The following is a 25,225-nucleotide window of genomic DNA, read 5'->3' as shown; positions in this document are numbered from 1 at the left end:
GTGTTATATATGGGTATTGTGTCAGATAAACGATTCTATCTGAGCCTTTGTCTGATCATCTTAAGATGTGATTTTGACTGGCATCTGCTCATCTAGAATAGCACTAGAATGTTAAGTTTTGTGTCCGAATGAAATTTAATACATTTAGTTATAGGCTTTATCCGTGTTTTGATGTTTGCACAGTGAAACTATTTAGGACCATTTTGTAGCAATATGCAGTTTCTGCAGTATGTCTTTCACTAGCAACCTTTGCCAAACCAAAGTTGAAGAGACAGCACTGTATGCTTAATTCATATGTTGCCTAATGAGCATTAAGTTACCATGCACTTCATATGCATTTTACTTTATACATTTTAAGAGGAGAATTAAAATACTCCTGAGGGATTTTTGAGAGCATAATATTTGAAAAGATTTCACACTTTGCTTTCAGTTAGGTCTGAATTCTTCAGCTGTGCACTTTTTCAGATGGAGTTTGGAATACTGCTACATATGTGGTCAGACAGAACATGGGTTCATTATATTTAAATTGTCCAGATGTCATTCTTCTTTAAAAAGGCAAAAAATATGTCTGGCTTCCTTGTGTTCCAAAACTCAAAACTCAAAACTAATAGCAAAGGGTGAAATCCTTTTGATCTGTCTGATTTGTACTCCAATGTAAGAGGAGAAGTTAGTTTCTCTGGTTCCTCCTGCACTAGTATCCATGCTGTTTTGGAGGGTCTCTCAACCCTCTTGAACAGGGGACCACAGAGGAAAGGGGAAAATGGAAAAGATCAATTCCTTTTCTTAAGCTATGAAACTCGCTCCCAAATGAAGTTGTTGTTGTTTAGTTGTTTAGGCGTGTCCGACTCTTTGTGACCCCATGGACCAGAGCAGGCCAGGCACTCCTGTCTTCCACTTCCTCCCGCAGTTCGGTCAAACTCATGCTGGTAGCTTCGAGAACACTATCCAACCATCTCGTCCTCTGTCGTCCCCTTCTCCTTGTGCCCTCCATCTTTCCCAACGTCAGGGTCTTCCCAAATGAAGTAGTGATGGCCAAAAACTTTGATGGCTTTAAAATAGGATCTGACAAATTTGTGGCTATCTTGTCCCTCCAATCTGAGAGGCAGCATGCCTTTGAATACTGGTTGCTGGGAAGAGCGTGCTTACACTCTGGCCTTGGTTGCGGGCTACTCAGAGGAATCCCATTTTGCCACTGTGAGAAGAGGATGCTGTACCCTTGGCCTGTTCCAGCAGGCTGTTCTTATGCTGTCTTGTTTAACCACCACTGGATTAAAAGCCATTCCAGAAGTAGAACAGCAGCATTCAAATAATAAGATAAGCATTGAATTTCACCCATAATCTTGAACATGAAGTTTGATAAGGGCACCCTTTTTTGCTGTTGTAGAGAATCTTTTACGTACATAGAATTTTCAATAATGCTTCCTCAGAAACTTGAGCAAGGAAAGCATATGTTTTAAAGCACTCAAGCATTGCAAGCTGATGCCTTCTGTGCGACCCACTAAAACAAAATCCTGAAGCATAGACATTAGCCAAAAGCAGGAGAACAAAAAGTGCTTCAGTGCTTCAAAGGGAAATTGGTCATGGGGGAGCGGGTGTGTGCACTCAAAGGTCACAGTCTGCAAAACCTCTGAACAGCTCATCCGTAAGGTGTCGCAGCACTTCTGCTTTTTGCTTGGGTATGAAAGAACAATGGCTTGTTGTAAAAATCCTTTCAAAATAGGAGCTGTCTCCTGAGAAGTGAAGCAGTTCCCAAAATAAGTCTTTCTTTCCTGTAGCCGAAATATGAGCAGCTTTCGCTCATTCATTTGAATGTGAAGGAAAGGTAAATTGCAGGGGACAATTCTCCTTTAAGGAAAATTCAGCTGTTATATATGTTTGGTCCTTTTATGGATTCAGCATGAAAGCCCAAAAACATACTGTCAGGGGTTCAGAAGGAGAGACACAGGAGGGGGAGCAAATGGAGAGTGAGGAGGAGGAGTACGAGGGGGGCGCAGGCAGTGACAGTGGCCAGAGTTATTCCACAAGCCTCTCTAGTGAATCGGAGGACTCACAGAAGGGAGCGCCGGTGGCCAGAGCGAAGGGGGCTCCAGGGGGGAAGCCCCAGGAGGAAGGGGCCAGCGGGGAGTCCCTGAGCAGCAGTTGGAGATCAGGACCAGCGTCTCCACCAGAGCGCAGTGGGGAGGGGGAGTCCCAGGAGTCGGGACCAGTGTCCTCACCACCAGAGGGAGGAGAGGAGTCAGGTTTGGCAACGCCCACATCAGGAAGCGGGGAAACGGTCAGAAGGAAAGTCACAGGCTGGGCGCGCGCGCCAAGTTCAAATGTACAGGAGCGGGGCACAGCGGGGAGCCCGGGAAGGGAGCCAGGTCCTAAAGCCCGCCGGAGGGAGGGGCAAGACTCAGGAGGCTCAGCGTCAGAGGAGTCCAGGAAGGAGGGAACCCCAGAGGGCAGAAGGACCCAGCGAAGGAAAGAACAGCGCAAGAGGTGGAGCCGGGCTAGAATCTTAAACTGGTGTGGGTGGAGCAGTGAGTCAGAGGGGACTTAGCCGGTCTAGCGTCGAGACGTGGGTCTGCGCGCCCAGAGCTTGGAAATGGAAACTAAACTTTAATAAAGACTTTTATATATAACATCCACTGGGCGTTGGTCCTCTGTGAGCTGGGACCTAGCGGCAGTCCTGACACATACGTTTATTATTAATTCAACATTTGTAGATACAGATAGAAGCTAATAAAGTAGTTCAACGTACTTTAGGTGGTAGTTTGTCTTCCATATTGTTAATATTTTTATGGATAATTTTAAAATATATTTTCAGTTGAGAGAATGGACAACCTAAAATAGTCTGTAGGCTGCAAAAATGGTACTATTGACTTCTTTGTGGTGAATTAATCATGAGTATAGAAAGCTGTTTTGTTCCAAGTCAAACTGGGTCCATCTCATTTAGAACTGGCTACTTTCTGTGTAAAGATGCTGGAGAATGAACTGGGGTTCTTCTGCTTGCAAAGCATCCACACTATCACTGAACTACTGGTCTTCCCCAAATTTATTTCTGTTCATAATACATGGCTAACGCTAACCCTTTGACCTGAGTTGTTCTTTGTTTTGTGCATTGGGGTTGAAGGGTCCAATTTAATTTTGGCAGTAGAAGTCATATGCCTTCAACCACATTTGGATGGTACTCCAACTGTGGCTATTCTTGGAAAACAAGATTTGGCCATGGTTATCTGTGCTCCCCCAACATCCAGATTGAAGTACTATATTGTGTTTTTAAGAGAGCCTTTCTAAAGACTGTTTGGAAACGTTGTTACTTCAGAACCCAGGGACAGATTTGTACTGATAGTAGGGAAAATGTTTTTTCAGTATTCCAAGATCTTAACCCGGCTACCATTTTATTTCTAGGCACATTTTCAAGTGCTTTAACCTATAAAATCCTAAACCACTTAGGGTCAGGAGAACTTTCCCCATGTTTTGTTTTATTTGCAAAATTTAAAGATCACCCTTCATCACATCATACTGATCCAAAAGCAGTTTCCAACATGTTAACAAAATATACAGACAACCATGGGAATATATGTTCATTAAAAATAATTGTTAAAAAAAATGAACAGTAAAATACAGCAGTGCAAGAAAATAAAAAACTCAACAAGTGGAAATCGCTGATTTACCCCAAATGCCTGGGAAAATAAGAAAGTGTTCACTTGACAGCAAAACGCTGCAGAGCTTCCACCATCTGTGCTTACCAGCAGGGAAGTGAGAAGTTCCTTCCTCTCACCAGCTGATCACAGGGTATAGATAGGGTGGTTGGTATGGAAGAATGTGCTTCAACAAGTAACTGGGTCCTGTATTATCCTGTCCAACTATTAAAATCTTCTGCAGGGTTGCTGCTCAAGAGTAAGATGGGTGAGATGGGAAGCATCAAAGTATAGAGCCTTCTTGTTAATAGGGCCTCCTTTATGTAACTCCCTGTCCATTTGTCCAGCACCCATTTTTATTTAACCAGCAGTTGAAGATGTCTTTTGCACACTGATTGGTCCCCACTGATCATTTTTTCACTTATGCTTCAAAGCAGTTTTTATATTTTAAAGAAATAAACATGCCAATTTCCCCACTAAGTGGCTATTGATTTGGGAGGCGATTTAAAAAGACAACAACCCAATGATTCAGTTTTGCTCTGTTTTCTAGCAAATAATGAAGGACCGATGGATGAATGTTGGTCATGAAGAGGAAGAATTAAAGCCATACACTGAGCCTGAACCAGATTTTAATGACACCAAAAGAATAGGTAAGAATAGGTTACCCCAATTGTTCCAATCTATAGCTGTATTGTATCCTCCCTAGTCCAGTTCTTCATCTGTTTCACTGTGCGCTGCAGATTCATGGTTAACAGTAGGGAAAAATGCTTGTCAATGTTTTGCTAATTCTGTGGATTAGTTTGCCATGTACCCAGGTTTTTTTATATAGTGAATGTTGAACAGTTCCGATATATCTTCCTGAATTAGCCTAGTCTCAGTTTACCTGTTTTTTTCACTGCCACGTCATTAGTTCCAGTTCACATGCTGTGGTATGGAGGATCAACAACATCCAGGAAACTCATAGTCTTATCCTCCTCTTCCTCTCACTTCCAGTAGGAAACAATGGTTTGCATTTGCCCTCCTAACCAGAATTGGGGATAAAACACACTTTATAATAATTTTCAGTCATGGTTTGGTAGGTTATTTAATCCATTGGTAATGACAAACTATGTTTGGTGCTAAAAGGAAAATGAATTGAACCTGAATCTGCTAGCCCATATCACATTCCTAATTATCTGGACCATTCTTGGAGGATTGGAATGTTATATGTAATCCAATCCCTCTCCCCTAAATCTTTTATTTCCTATCTTATGTAGATCTCAATTCTGTATAGTGGTACCTTGGTTCTCGAACTTAATCCGTTCCAGGACTCCGTTCGACTCCTGAAACCGTTCGAAAACCAAGGCGTGGCTTCCAATTGCCTGCAGGAGCTTCCTGCACTCAAGCGGAAGCCGCGTTGGACGTTCGGCTTCCAAAAAACGTTGCCAAACTGGAACGCTTACTTTGCGGTGTTTGGGAGCTGGTTTGTTCAGCAACTAAGCAGTTCAAGAACCAAGGTTTGACTGTATATGTTTAGGGTAGAGACTCTGTTGCCATTACATAAATGCTAACTAGTAGAGGGTAATGGAACATGGCAAGCATTGTGAAACTGGGCTGTCAGGTGAATTTTTATATTTTAGAGAAAATTTGTGAACAGTATTCTAGGTTCCTACTTTATTCTACTTTGATTACTTAAGTAGAAGTTTTGTGGATGAAAAAAAATCAGAAGTTGTCTAATGACACATTTTAAATATGTCTTGTCAATAATAAAATTGAGCTGTCTTGTTTTTGATAGATATAATGGTCACTATGGGTTTTGCAAGAGATGAAATTCACGACTCTTTAGTAAACCAAAAATATGATGAAGTCATGGCTACTTATCTGCTCCTAGGCAGAAAACCACCTGAGGTAATTTATAGTTGCTTATATTTATTTATTTATCTGCTAGTTTTGAAGTTGTTTTCTATAGGGATTGAACACAATGCTGAGACATGCTTATTGGCAAGCCTTTGTACTCTTTAGGTTGCTGAATCTATGGAGTTTATACATCAATCATTTTTGCTGGCATGGACTCATAAGCATGCATTTCACGTATGTGGGGGGTCCCTGGAACGTGATCCCCACCTATGTTGAAAGTCACCTGAACTAAGAAAAGTGGGGGGGGGGGGCCCAGGTAGGGCCGACCACTGATTCTTCCATGCCTGTGGGCAGTGGTCAGCAGGGACTGGGTAGAGCAAGGTTGATCCAAGACATTGGGCACACAGAGAAACATGACTCCACTGTGTTACTTATGCTGGTGCCTCTCCCACTGTATGCATGCCAACATAGGGCCAGTGTGGAAGCCCCTGTGCTCTGGGCTGGCATCATCCTTGTGCTGTTACAGATGCCAGCTAAATACATTTCCGTTTTGACAAGCCTACCCAGACACATGAACAAGTTGTGTATATCCATTTGTATATTTTGCTGAGTTAATCTATATGTTTGCAGCAATTCTGTATGCCTATAAAAATGAGACAAACAGTTAATTATAAAACCAAATAAACCAGCAAAGCCATTCCATCCAAAAACAAATCATTGTTTTGCTTTGGAATTCTTTGATTAAGTGGTTCATAAATCCTACTAAACGTTAGTAATAATAATTGAGGTGGGGAGCATGATTAAGATGGTAGTGACAGCATTTGTCTGCGGTGCTGGTTTTGTCGCTTGTCTTCCTGTTCCAATCTGTGCTTTCTCCCCACCCACCCCTACACTCCATCTCTGCCAGTGAGCTTGAGGTTCCACCAAACACTTGGGTGTGGCCTGCCACGGTGGCATAGATTGACAACCTGCGAATTACAGCAATAATTGTCAACTGGGTCGAATCTTTCACAAATGTCAGTTAATTCTGGGACTGGTTATATCTGTATGATGCATAAATAAGGATTTTTATTTTAATAATAATAATAATTGTATACCACCCTCTACCTGTAGATTTCAGGGGGGTTCACGACATAAAATCATGATAAGTGATTGTGTATCCTTACATCTGTTAGCATGTAGTTTGAGGAAATGTAGCTGCATCTTTCTTTCCCTTGATGCTTTTCCCCCTCCTTCTGTTACGAAAAAGTAACAGAGGAGGATACCATAAAAAGTGGAAGGAGAGGCTGCCTCTCTGGCATTTACCCACTTAAAATTCTTCTGTCCATAATGAGGAAAGTGTCTTCTTCCTCTCTGCCAACTGCATTCCTGCTGCTAATGGCAAGCTCTGGGTTTGCTTCTCAGTGTAAAAAAGGAAAACGAAAAAAAGGATTGGTGCCAAAGTGACTGCAGAGAGTGCCCAGTCTGCATCCCTGTGATAGCAAATGTTGTATTGAGTTTTGTGACATTGGAAATAACTCTTGTCTCAAAAATAGAGATGCAAATGGCTTTGCTTTCTAAATTGTCACTTATCCTTGTAGTTTGAGGGGAGCGAGTCCCTGTCCAGCAGTAACCTGAGTCAAAGATCTCGACCCAGCAGTGACCTCAACAACAGTTCTATGCAATCTCCTGCTCACCTGAAGGTCCAGCGGAGCATATCAGCCAATCAGAAGCAACGTCGCTTCAGTGAACATGGTGGGGATGGCATTCAACCAAGTAAAGTAGCAAAATACCATTTTAAGCTGTGTGCCATGTTTTCTGGGCTTAGCAGTGCCACCTCTTTGTGCATTAGTTGTGCGCTGCTTCATATCACCCCATGGTGCTTTTATCATGTGACCCTTCCATGGTAAATATAGTTTGGGTTAGTTGACAGATGTGTTAATTATCATTTGCATTTATTCTGGTGTCTGTAGCTATTTTAACTGTTTGCATAATGGAAACTGCTCTGTATTTGTCATCATTGCTTTGAATCTAAAACGTGAGCTTGGATATCTGCAGTGCAGTAATTTTTTCAAGAAAGGTTAATTAGAAGATATGGATGGGTTTATTTCCATAGAGAGAACAGCCATATGCCTGAATAAAATTGCAAACCGTTGTCCACAGCCCAGAAGACTGGTTCCCTGTGGGCAACTTGAGGCTTTCCTGCTTTTTGTATGGAAAGCAAACAATCTCTTAATCCTTTGCGCTTGTCGAACGTTGCTTATTGGTAATGGAGATGACTATTTGCTTCTGATATTCTGGGTTGTGACTTATGTACTGCAGTCTCAACTGCTTTAAACGATGGAGACAGTGTCCCAGTATAGAGAACCATGAATGATGTAGGGAGCCAGAAACTGGTGAACTTGGGAACAGGTGAACTGGGAGCAGCCAGAAACCCCTTCTCTCTTCACTGACTGACACCATAGCTGACTGATGCTAAAAGGAATTCCTTAGTGAAGTGTATCACACACCGATCATCTGCCCAGTGGAAGGAGATATGTTTGAATGGAATCCGGGCATCCTCTGCTTTAGCAGCTAAGACTTCCCAGCCATGTCATAACCTTTGGTTTGCACCAATGCCAGAACCAGCAACACCTTGCAATCTGAGTGAAGGTGCAAATGTGTGTCTTTTGTTTAAGGAAAGGCTGAGCTATGGAACTCTTTGCCACAAGGAAAACTGTGTGGCAAATAATTTAGCAATTTCTGAAAATGGGTTAGATATGATTAGAAAGTGATGTCATTCATTGCCAGATGGTTATGCAAAACTCTGCCTCCATCTGCCTTGATTTTGCAACTGTATTTGATGGTAATGATTCCACTTTCGCTGGGAAATTGGTTGGTTGTAATTGACAAATTATTGTATTATGGATCCACAAATGAGGTGGCAGCCCACTGTATCATTGAAGGCTTCTGAACGGAAGCCAGCTGAGTAACCTTAAAGTATGCCTCTGTGTTGTTTTCAGTGTGGATGGCATATTAGCAAATTAACGGGGAACAAATAGTAAATATTAAACTTAAAGGTGTGTGAAATTATGCAATGAAGGCACTGATGACTCATTTGTGTTCAGGCATATTCTTTGCACAATATCTCAGTTTCGTAAAGTGGCACCAGCATCTTATTTGAATTAGTTCCTTGGATGTTATTTTTAGTACCAGCGCAGACTGATTGAAGGTGATACAGAGAGCACCATCTCATTGATGTTACCTTTGTTTGACAGTTGGCCCATCGATTCCTCCTGCTGTCTCGTATTCAAAAAGAGCTCAGGCAAACAGTGTGGAGAGTGAACACAAAGAGGAATGGGACAAAGATGTGTCACGTAAACTGAGCAGCACTACAGTGGGGTCCAAAGGTGAAATGGCCGCAAGTCCACTGGTGGGCCCTGAAAGGAAAAAAGCGACTACTATTCCAAGTGTAAGAAAGATCTTTGCTCACTGACAGGGTCAAATGTTTTCTGTACCACGATAACAGTTGTTGCTATTGTATTAACTACATGATTCTCTTCTGCAAATGGATTAAATGCTGGCATACACTAATAGAAATGGGCTCAGAAATCCAGTCCAGCATTTAAATACTTTTTTAAAAAACAGGAGTGGGGGTGAATATTTGAGTGTGACAATTGGCTCCTGGGTTGCTGAAGGAAGGCACTTGCAGGTAATGTTGCATCCTGGCATTTTTCAGCTGGAGTGCCCTGTGGGTTGTTCCTTCACTGTGCTCATTGCCTCTCACTGCCCTGGTTGCTTCACTTTCTGAACTCATTGTCACCGCTGCAGGCCTGCTTCTTCATTATTTTTTTTTAAAAACCACCCACTTATATAAAGAAACAGCAGCTTAACTGTTTAATATGTGAATGTTTGACTATCGAAATTGGTGTTCTTCCCTGTGAGGAAAGTTGATCCAAGGCAATTGGGAAATAATACTACAAGCTGTTTGCCAGGGGCTATACAAATTTGCATTTCCCTTCAGGACACTATATTCACTGTAGCTGCTAGTTCGGCTCTGAAAATTCCCAATACTTGAAAACCTGTTCTTCTCAAATAATACCTAAGCATTTGAGTCTGTATCAGAGATCTCTTCTCTTGGCCTTGCTCACATATGCTTGACTCAGTATCACTAGATGATATTGCTCTTGTGCATAGTTCTCTATGGTCAGGGAAATAGGATGGATGAGAACAGAAACAATCTCATAGTTCATACACTCTGTTAAGCAGCCTCTTTGTAGTAGAGGTGAGAAAACAAGAATGGTTCTTGCTACCACCACAGTTACAGTGCACTGTGTGTGATACAGTTGTATGCATAGATGATGCACAGCTTCCTCCCATCCCCTTTTTTTAAATGAGGGAGAGAATTGTGCAAGTTGTCTGTGCAAAAAGTCACATTGCACACTACATTGTAGGCATGGTAGAAGTGCTTCCTCTTTCACACTTGCCCATCTGTTTATATAAGTCAGGGACTACAACTCCCATGATCCCTAGCTAACAGGACCAGTGGTCAGGGGTCACACACCAGGTTTGTGCTTTGTGGCTTAAGGTCACAGTTCAAAGTGCACCTTGATTATTTTTAGAAGGCAATACCAGCTCAAAATCACCAAGATGCTCTCCAGATTCCCATGAACTGAAAATACACTTTGAGGATTTTGCACAAGACCATTTTAAAAGGAGAAGCTCTGGGTTGCTTATACTTTCTTGTTTTGTCTCCACACCTGCCCCCCACCACCCCGAGAGAGCTGCTAAAGGTGGGGGGGGAAGTACTACTTTTCATTTAAAATGCTGTTTTAACAAATCTTCAAACTGTTTTTGAATTAACGGGGCAGTAGAATAGCAATTTCAGGGCTCATCTGTGTGTGACAGCTGCTATGTTTTCTTCTTCAGAAAAATGGATTGTGTCTCTAGCCTATTGTTTGCTAAAATTGTGGCACATCAGAATATTCTGTGTTTTTATATTGTGTCTCTTAGCCTGTCTATTAGAACAGAAAATAAAGCAACATTTTTACCCATCAACGTAAATTAGAAAATGCATGGCTAAATAACATGGGATACCCAAAGAATGTATACATACGCTAATGTGCTATATATTTAGGCATTCTTACTCTGTCATGTATTTTTAATAATAATTGTATTTCCCTGTCTTTTCTAGAATAATGTGTTTTCTGGGACTGGCATGACACGAAGAAATACTTATGTCTGTGAACGCTCTACAGATCGCTATTCTGCCATTCAGAATGGGAAAGACAACAGGTACTGAACCTGTTTTATGTGAAAATTAAGATTTCATGTTGCTCTGGTACTTAAAGGAACATTTCATGTACACGTTTAACATAGTTTCGCAAGCCTCTGAAACAGAAAGTCAGCCTAAGTAGGCCTTGCAGCTAGAGAGGGAAAAGGAAGCCCCCAGAGTTTAGGGTATCGCTTACCAGCCTATAACAGTCTTCTGCTATTAAATGCCTTCAGAAAAGTTGGATATGTTTAGACTTGTGCAGGCATCTATCTTGTTTAGGCTGCTGTGTTCTGGTCCCTGACCTGGATTGGCCAGAATGATAAGATGTCAAGCGAAATTCAGTAGAGTTGTAGCCTGTTTCATTCTTCCCTGAGTGTCAGCTGTCATTGTGCCCCTTTCTCCTGCCTCAGGCAAAACTGAATGAATTTTATTATTTCGGTCACAGACCAGTTCCAGCTCACATACAATATCAAAGAAGTCATAAAGCACGATAGGGATACATTTGAATTTGCAATTAGGTATAACAGGGACAATAGGGGACGCAGGTGGCGCTGTGGGTTAAAGCCTCAGCGCCTAGGACTTGCCGATCGAAAGGTCGGCGGTTCGAATCCCTGCGGCGGGGTGCGCTCCCGCTGCTCGGTCCCAGCACCTGCCAACCTAGCAGTTCGAAAGCACCTCCGGGTGCAAGTAGATAAATAGGGACCGCTTACCAGCGGGAAGGTAAACGGCGTTTCCGTGTGCGGCTCTGGCTCGCCAGAGCAGCGATGTCACGCTGGCCACGTGACCCGGAAGTGTCTCCGGACAGCGCTGGCCCCTGGCCTCTTAAGTGAGATGGGCGCACAACCCCAGAGTCTGGCAAGACTGGCCCGTACGGGCAGGGGTACCTTTACCTTTACCTTTTATAACAGGGACAATACAGATATAGCAACAGTTTAAAAATATATAAATTAAAGCTTAGTCACTAACATATAACCTAAAATTATCATTTAAAACCTTAATCATTATGATGGCACAGCTTGATCCCTAAGTTTTATGGCAATTGCATGGAACTCAGGCAAAACTGTTTTTGAGGTTTTTAGACTTGTTAATTTTGCACATACCTAAAAATCTACATTGGTATCATGAAGGAGATGCTGGGAAGCAGCAATGAGAAAAATGATTGAATACTGAAATTATATAATTCCATTTGACCGTATTGTCCCTCTTGTTAAATAGTTGCTTTCTGTGCTCTTCCCAAGTTGATTATATTTGTATTGAAATACATGCTGTGGCTTGTTCTTCTCTCTGCACTTTGAAATTACTAGAGGATTCATTTAAAGTGCTACCAGTAGCCTTTTAATCGGATACAATGGTAGAGATAATTCATCAAGACTAGCTATGCAGATGAGTACAAAAGAGGATCAGGAAAGCCAGTTGCAGTTGCTTTTCTTTATTTATGCAAATTGATAGGACTTGGTGAGAGATTAATTACTTTTTATTGAGGCATTCTGTGCTATTTTGATGAGTGGCCAAAAGTTCAAAATTCTTTTGCTGCCACCTATTTTCCCTTGAATATCGATAAATACTATTAATTTCTATTTTCTTCTGCATTTGTTCCCAGCAAGTACAGAAAGGGTAGCACCAGTGAGCAAGTTCCTTTCATATGTTTTAATTTGGGTTAGGAATCCTAAAAGTGTCTGTCCGTTACCTGAATGGAGCCAAGGAAAAGCAATCTTAAGACATTTTTCAGTAGAAGCTGTTGTTGACCATGTCTTGGCTAAATCAGTATCCAACAGTAGTTCAAAGGTTCCACACGCAACTACTTTACTAGACCATTTTATCTCAAGATATTCCTTTTCCTGCTTTCGTTTTTATGATGAAAGCCTAACAGAAATGTCTGCAAGCAGTACCTCCTCTACTGGCTCCACTGTCTCTTCGGCAATATCAGCACGACCTCGACACCAGAAGTCCATGTCTGCCTCTGGCCACCCTATAAAAGTTACACTCCCAACTATCAAAGATGGCACTGAAGCTTATCGACCAAGGTATTTTTCAATATGTAGCATTTGTGTGGTACTTTGCATGGTCAGATGTTCTACAAATGTGCATAACATAGGTGTTTAGGCACAACATCAGTAGTGCTAGGCTCTGCCAATCTACTGTATATTGTGATATTGAAGCCTTTAGCATCAATCAGTTGAGCTTACGTGATGGTGTTGGAATATTCACAAACATTCTGACTGCTTTGGTGAACGAAAATCGTTCTAGCTCACCAGAAGCCAGCATTGTGCCCTCCCCACCTCATGTGGACTGCTACTCATGTTCCTTGACAAATGATCATGCCTGACTTAGGTCGATATGAGTTGTAGCCTACAACATCTGGCTGTCGGTGTGGGCGAAGGGCAAATCGACAGTTTGTCTGGGGTTGATGGTTCATAGTTGCCCAAGAGACAGGAGTAACTTTCTAAAATCAGACTGAAAAATGGCCCTGTGAGGCAGGTACCGTACTTTTTGCACCATAACACTCACTTTTTTCCTCCTAGAAAGTAAGGGGAAATGTCTGTGCGTGTTATGGAGCGAATGCCTACGGATGGCGGGGGGATCTGCTGCAGTCGTGAGCAGAGGATCCATGGTTCCCCTTCCTTCCCTCCTCCGTGGCTCGTTTTGAAACAGCAAAGCGGGAGAAGAGCCGCTGAGTGGGGAGGAGAGAGGGACAGAGAGCCTGCTTCTTTAAAGGAGCGAAGCGGGAGAGGAGAGGAGCCACTTACACGAGTCCGGAGCTGTTTTTTTCAGCGAGCCGGGGAGGAGGGAGAGAACAGCTCACTAAATAGCAGCAAAGTTTTTTACAAGCAGGCTCTCTGTCCCTCTCTCCTCCCCACTCAGCTGGCTAAATAGCAGCAAAGTTTTTCAGCGAGCCAGGGAGGAGGGAGAGAAGCAGAGCCTTTAAAGGAGCAAAGCGGGAGAGGAAAGGAGCCTTCTCCTCTTATACCCCTCTCCTGCATTATTAGCAGCATCCTTCTCCACACACCCCACACGTGTTCCTTCTCCCCTTAAACCCCTCTTCTGCATTATTAACAGCACCCTTCTCCACCCACCCCATGCGTGTTCCTTGTCCCTTGAGTGCTTTTCCTTCCCTCCTCACTTAAAACATGGTTACAAAGCACGGATCCACATGGATCCTCAGGATTTTTGCACTGGGTCACCCCAAATTCACCATCTGATCACATAGCATGTCCATGGCTACAGCCTGCACCAAAAAAATCATGCACCCACTGTTGCCTGGGGCCGCAGTGGTGCAAAAACATGGTTACAAAGCATGGATCCACATGGATCCTCAGGATTTTTGCATTGGGGCTACCCCAAACTCACCGTCAGATCACATGTCTATGGCCACAGCATGAATCACAAAAATCATACATCCACTGTTTCGTTTAGAATATTTTTTCCCCTGTTTTCCTCCTCTAAAAATTATGTGCGTGTTATGGTCGGGTGCGTGTTATAGAGCGAAAAATACGGTAAGTGAAGAAGCAGGAAGTCAGAGGCAAGGCAGCTGAAGTAAGGATGCAAAAGAGCCCTTGAGAAACAAGAAGCTAAGGAATGGGTAGGCGAAAGAAAGGTGCTTGTTGCATTTTGTCTCATCCTTTCTGCAAGGAGCTCAGGAGTCCCCCACTCCCAGTTTTAGGACAACAGCAATACATTGAGTTCTTTCCACATTTTATCCTTCCAACGGTCCCTTGAGATAGATCAAGCTGTGAGATAGTGACCGGTCCTAGATCCTCTTAAAGGCTGAGTGGGAACTTGAACTTGGGTCTCCCAAGTCTTTGTCTAAGCTCTAACCCAGGCTTCCTCAAACTCAGCCCTCCAGATTTTTTGAGACTACAATTCCCATCATCCCTGACCACTGGTCCTGCTAGCTAGGGACCATGGGAGTTGTAGGCCAAAAACATATGGAGGGGCAAGTTTGGGGAAGCCTGCTCTAACCACTAAATAAGACTTTGGAGGTAGGAATTGTATTTTCTAGTTCTAGCCCCAAATCCTATCCATCTCATGCATATAAAACCAACACTGTGTGTGTGTGTGTGTGTGTGTGTGTGTGTGTGTGTGTGTGTGTTTGTATTTAAGTGCACCACTTTATCATGACAAAAATTTTACTCACCAATATCAAATACCACTAAACCCTTTTCTCTTTCTTGCTTTTTCTTCTACTTCCATTTGGGCTCTTCCCATTGGAATGAAAAATCCCATGTAACCTCTGAAATAGCAGCAAGACCTGGTATATCTGTTGTAGAGGATGCATTTTCTCTTCCCCAAGCTTTTACTCTTTCTACACACTATTCTGAATTAAAATATTCTACTGTTCTTCATCTCTTTAGAGACTTTTTGTACATAAAAACATACGGCTCATGTTATCCCAAGATAGTGCATGTTGAGAATGTGCTAGTCATATTGAAGGTTTCTCATGACTTGGCTCTTTCTATCTTCCTTGCTTTTCAAACGTACTTCTGGCTTTCCAGCAGTGCAACTCAAAGGGCACCTGCTGCTTCCCCATCCGCTCACAGTATTAGTACTAGCACTCCAGACCGAACCCGTTTTCCTCGAGGGAGTTCGAGCCGAAGCACTTTCCATGGGGAGCAGCTACGGGAGCGGCGCAACGCCACTTACAATGGACCACCTGCCTCACCGTCACACGAAACAGGCACGTTTGCTCAAACTAGAAGGGGGACGTCAACCGGCATTATAAGCAAAATAACTTCCAAATTTGTCCGCAGGTTAGTACCCTCCGTCATTTCCATTTCCAGGTAACATGAAAGGTGCAATGGGACGTTACATTGTTAGAAGCAAGCCTTGTAAGCGCCTGGATGAGCAACAGCTTGGAACCCCCTCATTTAAGCCAGTGTAAAATCAAATTATAGGATACAGTAATGATGACAGCTTTCTGTATTCATGTCATTTTTAAAAAAAAAATCAAAAACTTCCCGAATAAATTATACTGTTCAAATCCAATAGGTATGAAAAACTTGGTTCTTTGGCTAGTGTTCCTGAAAGCATTGATAAGCATCCTAGCGCTTAAAGGCTGGTTCTAATGTGACTAATTTCATACGTGGGTTTTCATTTGTGTGGAAAAAATGGTATGTGCACCATCATGTGCAGTGAGCATCATTTTTGGCATTTGGACACTTTAACATAAGAAGAGCCCTATTTGATCAGACCAAAGACCCACCTAGTCTCACAGCCCACAAGTAGGACACAACGTCAACAGCACACTCTCCATTTGGGTTCCCTCACAACTAGTATTTAGAAACATACCACCTCTAATGCTCTCATGACTAGTGGCTCTTGATAGCTTTTCCCTCCACAAATCTGTCTAATTCCCTTTAAAAATTGTCCAAGTTGATGGCTGTTTACTGCATCTTCAACTTGCAAACTCCTACGTTTGCTTATGTGCTATGTGAGGACGTGCTTTCTTTTGTCTCTCCTGGGTCTTCCAACATTCCACTACATTGACTGACTCTGGGTTCCAGTATTATAAGAGAGAGAGAGAAAAAAAACCTCTTTCCCTATCTATCATGTCCCGCCTCACTCAACTTCTTTTCTAAACTAGAAAGTTGCAAAAGTTGCAACCTTTCTCTTGGGATGTTTTACAGCCTCGTCATAAATTTGATTGCCTTTTTCTGAACCTTTTGCAACTCTGCAATATAATAATAATAATAATAATAATAATAATAATAATAATAATTTATTATTTGTACCCCGCCCATCTGACTGGGTTTCCCCAGCCACTCTGGGCGGCTTCCACAAAGACCAAAAATACACTAATATGTCATACATTAAAAACTTCCCTGAACATGAATGAATGGGTGAATATCCTTCATGACATGCTGTGACTGAATTCTGAGAACATGCTGCAATTCTGGATTTCTCACTATGCACAAATGTAGCAAAATGCACAAGTACTCTCTCTTTAATGTGACAATTTCCTACAGGGAAAGGGTGTAGGAAATTCATATTGCCTGGAGCAGCCCCAAGTATTTTTATTTTTTTTTAAAAAAACTAATTACCCCATTCATCTTGACCCATTCAACACCGTTTGTTTTGACGGTATCCATCTGCTGTTAGAACTAAATATATTACTGATTTCAAAAGGACTCTAGTTTAACAGTTAAACATTTATTGATATTATAATCCAAAAACACAGCCTAACGTGTAACCTGTTGGGGGTACATTGGGGCCCATAATGTTAACTTAAAACAATTAGCTAGCATCTTAAGTTTAATTGTCATTTTGAAATGGCATTTTCTGGATCCAGAGCCCCATAACTTGCTTCAAAATTGTGTATGGTAATAGTGAGGTTCACTAAAATCAGTAGGAGTTTTGCTAGTCACTTTGTTGCCCTGTGAACCTTATCAGTGGCATTTGAGAATAAGGCAGTTTCCAGTTCTGAAATTCTTTCCATGATTCTGTTAAATAGAGAACTCACTTGACAGCTCATCAGATTTCACACATTGTGGCGCCACATGTGCAGATACTTGGGAAAAGTCATGTCATCTTTGTGTTCTTTAACAGCTGCATCTAATTTTAAGTTATGTTCACAGCTTGCATTAATATTGTCCCTTTTTAATTGAATATATTTAGAAATACATTTCACTTACAACTTAAAGTGTTCAGTAGTGTACAAATATGTGCTGGAATCAGAAGTCCGTTTTTTAAAAAATGCTGTAATAAAGCATATTTTATAAACGTGCAATCTAGCATATGATTGATACCTTAGAAAGAATTATTTGCTGCTTGTTCTCAAAGTGTTCTGGTGAGTTTATGGAATGTTCTGTGTAGATCAGCCCTGCACAATTTGTGACCCACCAAGCTGAAAGCAGCCCACAAGAAGCATGATAAAACCCTCTTTTTAGTGCCTGCCTGGGATTGCAAAAGATGATAGTTGTCAAAAATGATGTGCCAAGACTTCTATTTCCTGACTTAGAAATACAGGGTTTACTGGTTCAGAATGGTCCTGTCGAATTCAAGGTGAGAATTATGATGCACATATACTAGTTCTTCTCCAGCTTGGATTTTAAGCGGCGCTGGAGAAGAACTGTCTTCCTTAAACTGGCTGTTTTTCTGTGGTGGTCAGCAGCAGCAAGCAGAAGGAAGCCTGGCAAGCTGGTGTACAGTGAGCCAAGCACAAATAGCCTGTGGGATGTGCAGTTTTCCAATAGGCCTGTTGACTTTGCAGTGGGGAGGAGAATGGTGTGAAAGCTCATGGGGTTTTGTAAAGTCTAAATTCAAATTGGCTTAGAGATGAGCATGCTGATCCATTGTGAACAGCTCACCTGTTATTGGTGGCCTAGTACATAGCAGATGGGCTGCATATTGGTTAGGTGGGTCACATGCTACACAGGTCTGATATACTTATATATTTAATGTCATTTAAAATATAATGATGGGCTATTGTGTGGGACGGGCTATACAACACTCTGCAGATGTTGCAAGAAGTGGTGTCTTTGAGCCCTTAAATAAGAGCTGTTAAAGTTGGGAGGTAGAAAATTTTAGTATGTTTTTAAGGTGGTATCCAATAGGCCTTAATTTGCAAATAACTAACACAATTGGCAAATGTGCTGCTGTGTTATGACTTAAGGGCATGGCAAAGCACACGGCTAAATGCTAATAGCAAACTGTTTGAGGCATCTTCGTGAGTAAGAACCCCTGTCTGGATAAGTTCCTTGCTGACTGCAGTGGTGGTCTCTCGCCATTAATACACGGTGGGATGGGGAAAGGAAAGAATGGAGCATAGTCGCCGTATGGCTTCTGGCTTTTGAGCGTGGCTATTTTAAGCTCACGGTGTAAGGGGGGGGGAGGGCAATCTGAAGTTACCCAGCCAGGGTAAAAATAAACTGAAGTTTCATAGGGAGAAAGTAAACTGCAGCTTTGGAAAAACACTATTTTAAAAAAATAGTAGTAAATGATGGTTTCGTGCTATTTGCTCAAAAGTAATTTTAACTTTGTTCTGGATAACCGGTTTTCTTGACTTATTTTTTTTAACCATTTATTAAAATATTGACCTTAACTTTGTTTTGAGGGATCCAAGTGAAGGCGAAGCCAGTGGCAGAACTGACACCTCAAGGTGAGGAGCCACGATTAATACTTCGCTGCTAGGTCCCTTTGTGTTCAAAGCTTTATGATTCTGAAAGCCTTTAAACTAATATGTAAAACAGAGGAGTCTCTAAATAACTTGTCTTTTAAAAAATACTATGTATGAGTTAAATTCCCCATTTCTCTTTTAAATACTATTAAGTTTAAATAACTTAAAAAAAGAAAAGAAAAGCTATGATTCTGCAAGTTCTTAGACTTCAGCAAGTCCACTTTGGGAAACAGCTCCCTTCTAAGTGTTTGCAAGGTCACAGCTTAAAAAAAACCACAACTATGTATATTCAAGCATTATCTTTCATTGCGTAGTAAAATCCTACATTGCCATTCTGAGAACTTTGCCAACTGCCTAATATTCACTTCTGCCATACGCCTCTGCTTTTTACAAATACTAAAATAAAAAAATATGCTGGCAAATCCTTTGGGGTTAATAAGAGTATATGCATCAGAGAACCTCAGGCCCAGGGACTGAATGCGGCCCTCAATAACTAATTATTTGGCCCTCTAAACTCTTCCCAGGCTACACCTCCTCCTGGCCCTGCTTCACACTCTTTTTGAGTGTGTTTGCTTGGCTGCAGTGTGTTCTCGAATTCCTTGAACTCTGATGACACCTCTTGCTTCCCTAAATGGAGGATAGAGCGGCAGAAACATAGCCCACTTTACAAAAAGTGAAATTTACTTTCCTATCGCTGCCCACTTTGGCCTCTGGCCCTGCTCACGACTGTCGTGTGGCCCTTGGAAGGTTGCTCAGAAGGGAATGTAGCCTTTGGGCTGATAAAGCTTGCCCACTCATGGTATATATAAAACGAAAACAGATGGATGTTATTTTTAAAGATTGCTTTATAACACACTCTGGAGATGTGGGAGTTAGCCTTGGACTGGTGCCTTACTCGAATCCTGCTTGCAGGCTGCTTAGTTTGAACCAAGGACACTACACACAAACACACACCCAGAGTCATAAATAAGTTGCCCCCATTCATCTGCTTCACAAGAAGGGGTGTATCCTAGGAATGGTTGTGTGTGTTGGCTTTTGTTCCATGGGCAATGTGCTGCCTGGCATGCAAACCCAAAGCCTGCTCCTCAGCACAGAGCTTGTGTGTGAAGCTTCTCTTTAACAATCTGAGCAAACTTAGTGGTGGGAGGGGGGTGTTCCTCTTGAAAGTGGTTTACATATCAGGAAGGGATGATCTACATGAATGCTATTGTGCCTAGTATTCAATTGGCATTTTATACATTGAATACGTAAATCTCATTTTGCTGACCACTCCTTTGAGATGCCATGGTCCATATTCTTCCCAGTATTACATGCTGGAAAGACCATGAACCCTCATTCCTATACTTTTAGTAACTGATCCCTCCATCCTATCAACTTGTGTAGTAAGCTTCCCTAAAAGATGTTGTTACTGGAAGACCACATTACATTTTCATTATGCACATGTATGTATCGTTGTTGAAAGTGCTGCTCGTGGTGTTAGTGCTCGCTAGCAGTCACGTTTTCCACTTGCTGGTGAAATTGTGGGCTCTGAATGAAAATGAATGTGTCATCCTGCTTAACTTTTGCAAGTGTTAAAGATTAAAATAGCATTGCCTAGTCCCCAGGGCGTATGTGTGTGAGCACACACAGCTCATGTGTGTGCACCACCACCACCCGCTATCACTGGCAAGAGAGTTCCTAACATCTTAGATGCTGAAAAATCTATTTGAAAGAAAACTAAAGTTAAGTTCCAATGGTTGATCAGTTTGCTGCCCTTTAGTCATGCATTGCAGGCTACGAAATTCTTCTGGAATGCACACAAGAATTGGAATTTGTTTCTGATTTTTCTTCTTACGGCAGCTCCTAGCCAAATATCCTTCCCTGAAAGGGAGTGGTTAGGGAGTGACTTTTCAGATGCAGGCTGGCCAGTGGACTTAGAAGCTCTGCAGAGGGTAACTAACTATGGACCACGTAGACATGATGTATTGTGCATAAGCAGTACATTTTGCGGTGATAAAATATTTCTCCTGTCACATTCCAGTTGATAGGCTGAAGCCACCGCACTGCTCCTTGCTCCACAGCTTATTTCCTCACATGATGTTGGAAAGATCATAGGACTTTAAGATACTAAATGATGTCTAAACAGACATTGAATAATTCTCAGCAAGCATGGGACTCTTGAAGGCAGACAGTGTGTGATGAAGTTTTAGCTGAAAGAATAACTAATAATAATAATAATTTTTTAAAAAACATACTTCGCTAGGGCTATTATTCTGTGCACTCTTATTTGGAAATCAGTCCTGTTGAACTCAGTTGACCTTAGTACTTAGTAAACATTCATATGATAGCACTGCCCAATTGTTTTCTTCCCCATTACATCACAAAACATTTTGCAGAAGATGCTGCCAAAACATTATGAAATACTTTATAATAGGAAGCAGTGTATTCCCTGTCAATGATTGGTTTGAGTTCATAAATGTTCTGTATTGCACAGAAGGTAATGGCAGATATGACGGAGAGCCTTGTTGCATATGACAGCGCATTTCTGCCACTGCCATCCTATCATTGTGCATCTTTGGGGTTGAATGGAGAGGAAACATTCTTTATGAATTTGTGTCCCTTGAGTGCCAACTTTTAAAGATAAACTAGTTATAATTATTTATAAAATTGGACAGTAGAAGGAAGCAACCAACCCAGTTGTTTAAGAGATGCTCATATTATTAATTCTGTAGGTTGAGATATTATTGCTTGGAGGAGGCATTCTAGGCAAAAATCACCCAAAATTATTTCCCTTACTTCCTCAACTTCCAACTTGAAATTTGCAAAATAAGCTGTTATTGTAAAGGAAGGTAACATTTTTTAATTACTAATGAATGAAAGGTGGCTTCCTTTTCCCCCTGCTTTTGTCAGCATTCCTTGCCTTCTGTTTTGTGTGGCCTTTCAATGTTTCGGTGATCTCCCTAAAGATGAGACCTAAAGAGAGCCTAACCAAGTTGATAGTTGAGAAACCTCTTTTCGTTGCTCTACTAAGCGAGGATAATTTTGATCAAGAGCATTTTTTAATTGTCTGGTGCTTAAGTGCAATTCCCTAATTTGTCATTGGTATATAAATGATGTTTCCCTTTTCAGGAGCACTTCTGGAGAACCAAAAGACAGAGAAAAAGAAGATGGTAAAGATTCTAAGCCACGGTCTTTGAGGTTCACGTGGAGCATGAAGACCACAAGCTCCATGGACCCAAATGATATGATGAGAGAGATTCGAAAAGTGTTAGACGCTAACAATTGTGATTATGAACAAAAAGAGAGGTTCCTGCTCTTCTGTGTCCATGGCGATGCACGACAAGACAGCCTCGTCCAGTGGGAGATGGAAGTTTGTAAATTGCCACGCCTGTCACTCAATGGAGTCCGCTTCAAGCGAATATCCGGGACTTCTATTGCCTTTAAAAACATTGCTTCCAAAATAGCGAATGAGCTTAAGCTGTAAAGAGCAACAACGTTTCTGGGATCAGGGAAGAGTCTAGCTTACATTCTGAATGTACTGGTTATGCCTAACATGATTGGCTTGTGAAACTCCCCATGTAGAAATTGCCCCATTGCAATAAGGTTATACATAGTTATTCTGAATTGTAAAATTAAATTCAGTATGACCTATATTAAAAGGAAAAAAACTGTAGCTGAAGAAGTTATGTTCACATGTACAGGTAAGTATATAGAGCATTTTGTTCATTTTATGTTCATAGAGTTGTATAATAAAAAAGAAGGCTTAAATGCAGATCTTGTATAGTTGTCTAGATATCAGCACAGAAGTGTGTTTGCTTTGAGTTAAGAAGTTCTTCCTGGTCATTATTTACATTTTTTGTGGTTTTTATAATTCTTACCTCTTACCATGCGTTTTTTAAAAACTACATCCATAGTAGAAATGCACAAAAAAAAAATGTTTTCACAACTGTAGCATGAACAATTTTAGTTACGTTAAAACAAATTGCATATAAAAATTGAATTAGTCAAGGACAGATTGGCTTTTGTTGTATACAAGATTTTTCCTGCTTCCCTTTCACTCTTAGCCTCCTTTATAGAACAGTGTTTATTTGGCAGAATAAAAAATAAAAATGCAACCATGTTTACAGTGTTGGCACTTACAGTGAAGAAAAGGGGGTTCTGAGTATGTTGGCCTCTGGCCCCTTGAAATTTGTTGGGGAACAGAAATCATGTCTTGATAACATTTTTTTTAAAAAAAGTTTTTAGGAAGACTGAACTATTGCTCTTGTGACATATAGTCAAATGTAGCAACAGAATAGAAGTACAGTTCATATTCATTCATCATGGAGTGAAATACTATTGTTCTCTGCCTTCACAAATCCCACTTTATGAAAATACGTTGTTTCATAGCACAAGGTATTCTGAAATGTTGCCCAATTGTAAGAGCTAATAAATGACACCTCAGGAATTAACTAGTTTTTGGAATATTCCCCACCCCACCCCACGCTCCAGTATGTGCAGTTTCATATACTTTACAGCTGAGCAAACCTAGTTTATAACAATAGATTATTACTTACATGATTGTACAAATTTTGTTCTCATATATCTTGTTTGTGTTTCTAATATTTTGCCCACTTTCTTGTATTTATTCCACATCATTATGCCTGTAATGTGCAGCTGTGAGTAGGCATTTGCCTACGGAAGTAAAGAAAACTCCTTCATAATTGGTGATATATAAACTATGTAAAACCACTAGTACTTGGTACATTTTAATATTTGTTATTTTGTACTGAATTAATCATAGCGGTTGGTTGTGCAATGTTATTTAATGTCGTAATTACTGTAATTTCAACATACGGGCCCCATCCGCACACCCCTGTAAAGATTAGAAAAGTCATTCAAAATTGTCACTTTATTTAAAAAACAAAAATGAAAAAAAGAAGCTGTGGTAAACTCTGTAACCCGAAGTTAGAAGGCTGTAAGTGTAGCTAAATGTGCCATTTGAGAATGGATTTCTGACAGATGGACTTGACATGCTGTACTGTACTGTACTGTGATGTAGCTCTCCTGTAACAGTTCTGTTCTGAAATGAACGTGTATTGTTGCCTTAGAAGAAGAAAAAAGGATGGTGTTTTGGCAAGAAAGAACTGTACCCCTTTTTATCTGGTGTTCCTTTTTAAAATAATAATAATATTTTTTTTGATGCAAGTCATCCTAATTCACATTCACTGGTGCACTCTATTAAAAACTTACTTGAACGGTTCTCATACTACCCTCCCTTGTCTTTTGCTCTTTGTCGCTAACTGTGCTGGTTGGATGGTTTGAGGCTCCATTGAGGAAGGGTTGCAAGGGGAGGTGGTGCTGAGTTGGTGCTTGCAGGTTTATGAAAGCTTTTAGATTTGTGTGTTTCTTTTATTTCCAAATAGTTTCTTAAAACCAACCCTCCCCAACCTTGGCCCTGTTTCTTTTTTTTCTTCTTTTTTTTTTGAGGGGGCATGGTTCAGTTTTAGAGGACCCCAGGTCCTTGCGTGAATTCATCCCAGATATGAACTTGGGACTGTTTTTTGTTGTTGTCGAGATTTTCCTTAGTATGCCTAATTCCTAAGTCCCTGGATAGGGTATGAAACTTAAGAATGTAAACTTTTTAATCATCTAAAAATCAAGTAAAATTGATGAATTCACAAGACACTAAACAAATTATCTTAATCACTCACAAGCAGTTTAGCCATACCATTTAATGTCAGCCTTGCCAAAGAATTTTTATTATGTGCATCTTCCGCCAAAGGGTTGTGAAATAGGGCTGGGCTAGGGTCTACAGCTCCCTGGAAAAGACCCTGATGTTGGGAAAGATGGAGGGCACAAGGAGAAGGGGATGACAGAGGACGAGGTGGTTGGACAGGGTTCTCGAAGCTACCAGCATGAGTTTGACCAAACTGCGGGAGGCAGTGGAAGACAGGAGTGCCTGGCGTGCTCTGGTCCATGGAGTCATGAAGAGTCGGTCAAGACTAAACAACTAAACAACAACAACAAAGGGTCTAGAGCAGGAACTGGGAAGCATTTTAAGGTTGAGGGCCACATTCCCTCCTGGGCAACCATTTGGGGGCCACATGGCAGTGGTGGTTGAGACTAGAGGCAATAGTGGGCAAAGTAACAAATGTTACTGTAGGCCAGGTTCTACACACACTCGTGCACCCCTCTCTATCAATCTAGGCAAACAATAAACATCATCCCAGAGTTCAAGGGCATTCCAGACTGGCAAAAAACACTTGAGGTACCAAGTAGGGCAGCTGAGGAGTGTGGCTGTGGAGTGTCAAGATAGGCCTGAGGTTCCCCATCCCTGAACTAAGAGCACCCTGTGGCTTAGCAGGACTTTGCCATAAATGGTTGAGAATTTTCCTCTAAAAGTTTTTTATTCAGTGCAATTTACATTTTCAGTTTTCCTCTGAAGTAACATGAATT

The 25,225-nt window shown here is 41.3% G+C and overlaps 1 protein-coding gene across 6 annotated transcripts in view; it reads left to right on the top strand.

Moving 5' to 3' along the window:
* Positions 1–24,038, top strand: part of MARK1 (microtubule affinity regulating kinase 1) — a 72,226-nt gene extending 48,188 nt beyond the window's left edge. For 3 of the 6 annotated variants that reach the window (XR_014562746.1, XM_083733288.1, XM_083733290.1), the window contains 9 exons: positions 4,177–4,276; positions 5,401–5,513; positions 7,043–7,196; positions 8,699–8,892; positions 10,615–10,715; positions 12,558–12,719; positions 15,189–15,443; positions 18,746–18,790; positions 21,917–24,038. Coding sequence is in view for 4 of the 6 variants with exons in the window: in XM_083733288.1 (XP_083589414.1) it covers positions 4,177–4,276; positions 5,401–5,513; positions 7,043–7,196; positions 8,699–8,892; positions 10,615–10,715; positions 12,558–12,719; positions 15,189–15,443; positions 18,746–18,790; positions 21,917–22,271 (1,479 nt within the window). In the remaining 2 variants the exon portion in view is untranslated. The remainder of the gene's footprint in view (positions 1–4,176; positions 4,277–5,400; positions 5,514–7,042; positions 7,197–8,698; positions 8,893–10,614; positions 10,716–12,557; positions 12,720–15,188; positions 15,444–18,745; positions 18,791–21,916) is intronic. The other 3 variants (XR_014562745.1, XM_083733289.1, XM_083733291.1) reach the window with 1 other exon arrangement.
* Positions 24,039–25,225: the final 1,187 nt, after the last annotated feature.

Source organism: Podarcis gaigeae (genome assembly GCF_964106915.1).
Source record: "Podarcis gaigeae genome assembly, chromosome: 3".
Lineage (NCBI taxonomy): Eukaryota > Metazoa > Chordata > Lepidosauria > Squamata > Lacertidae > Podarcis > Podarcis gaigeae.
Note: the sequence above shows the minus strand (reverse complement) of the source record. Positions and strands in the feature narration are given on the sequence as shown.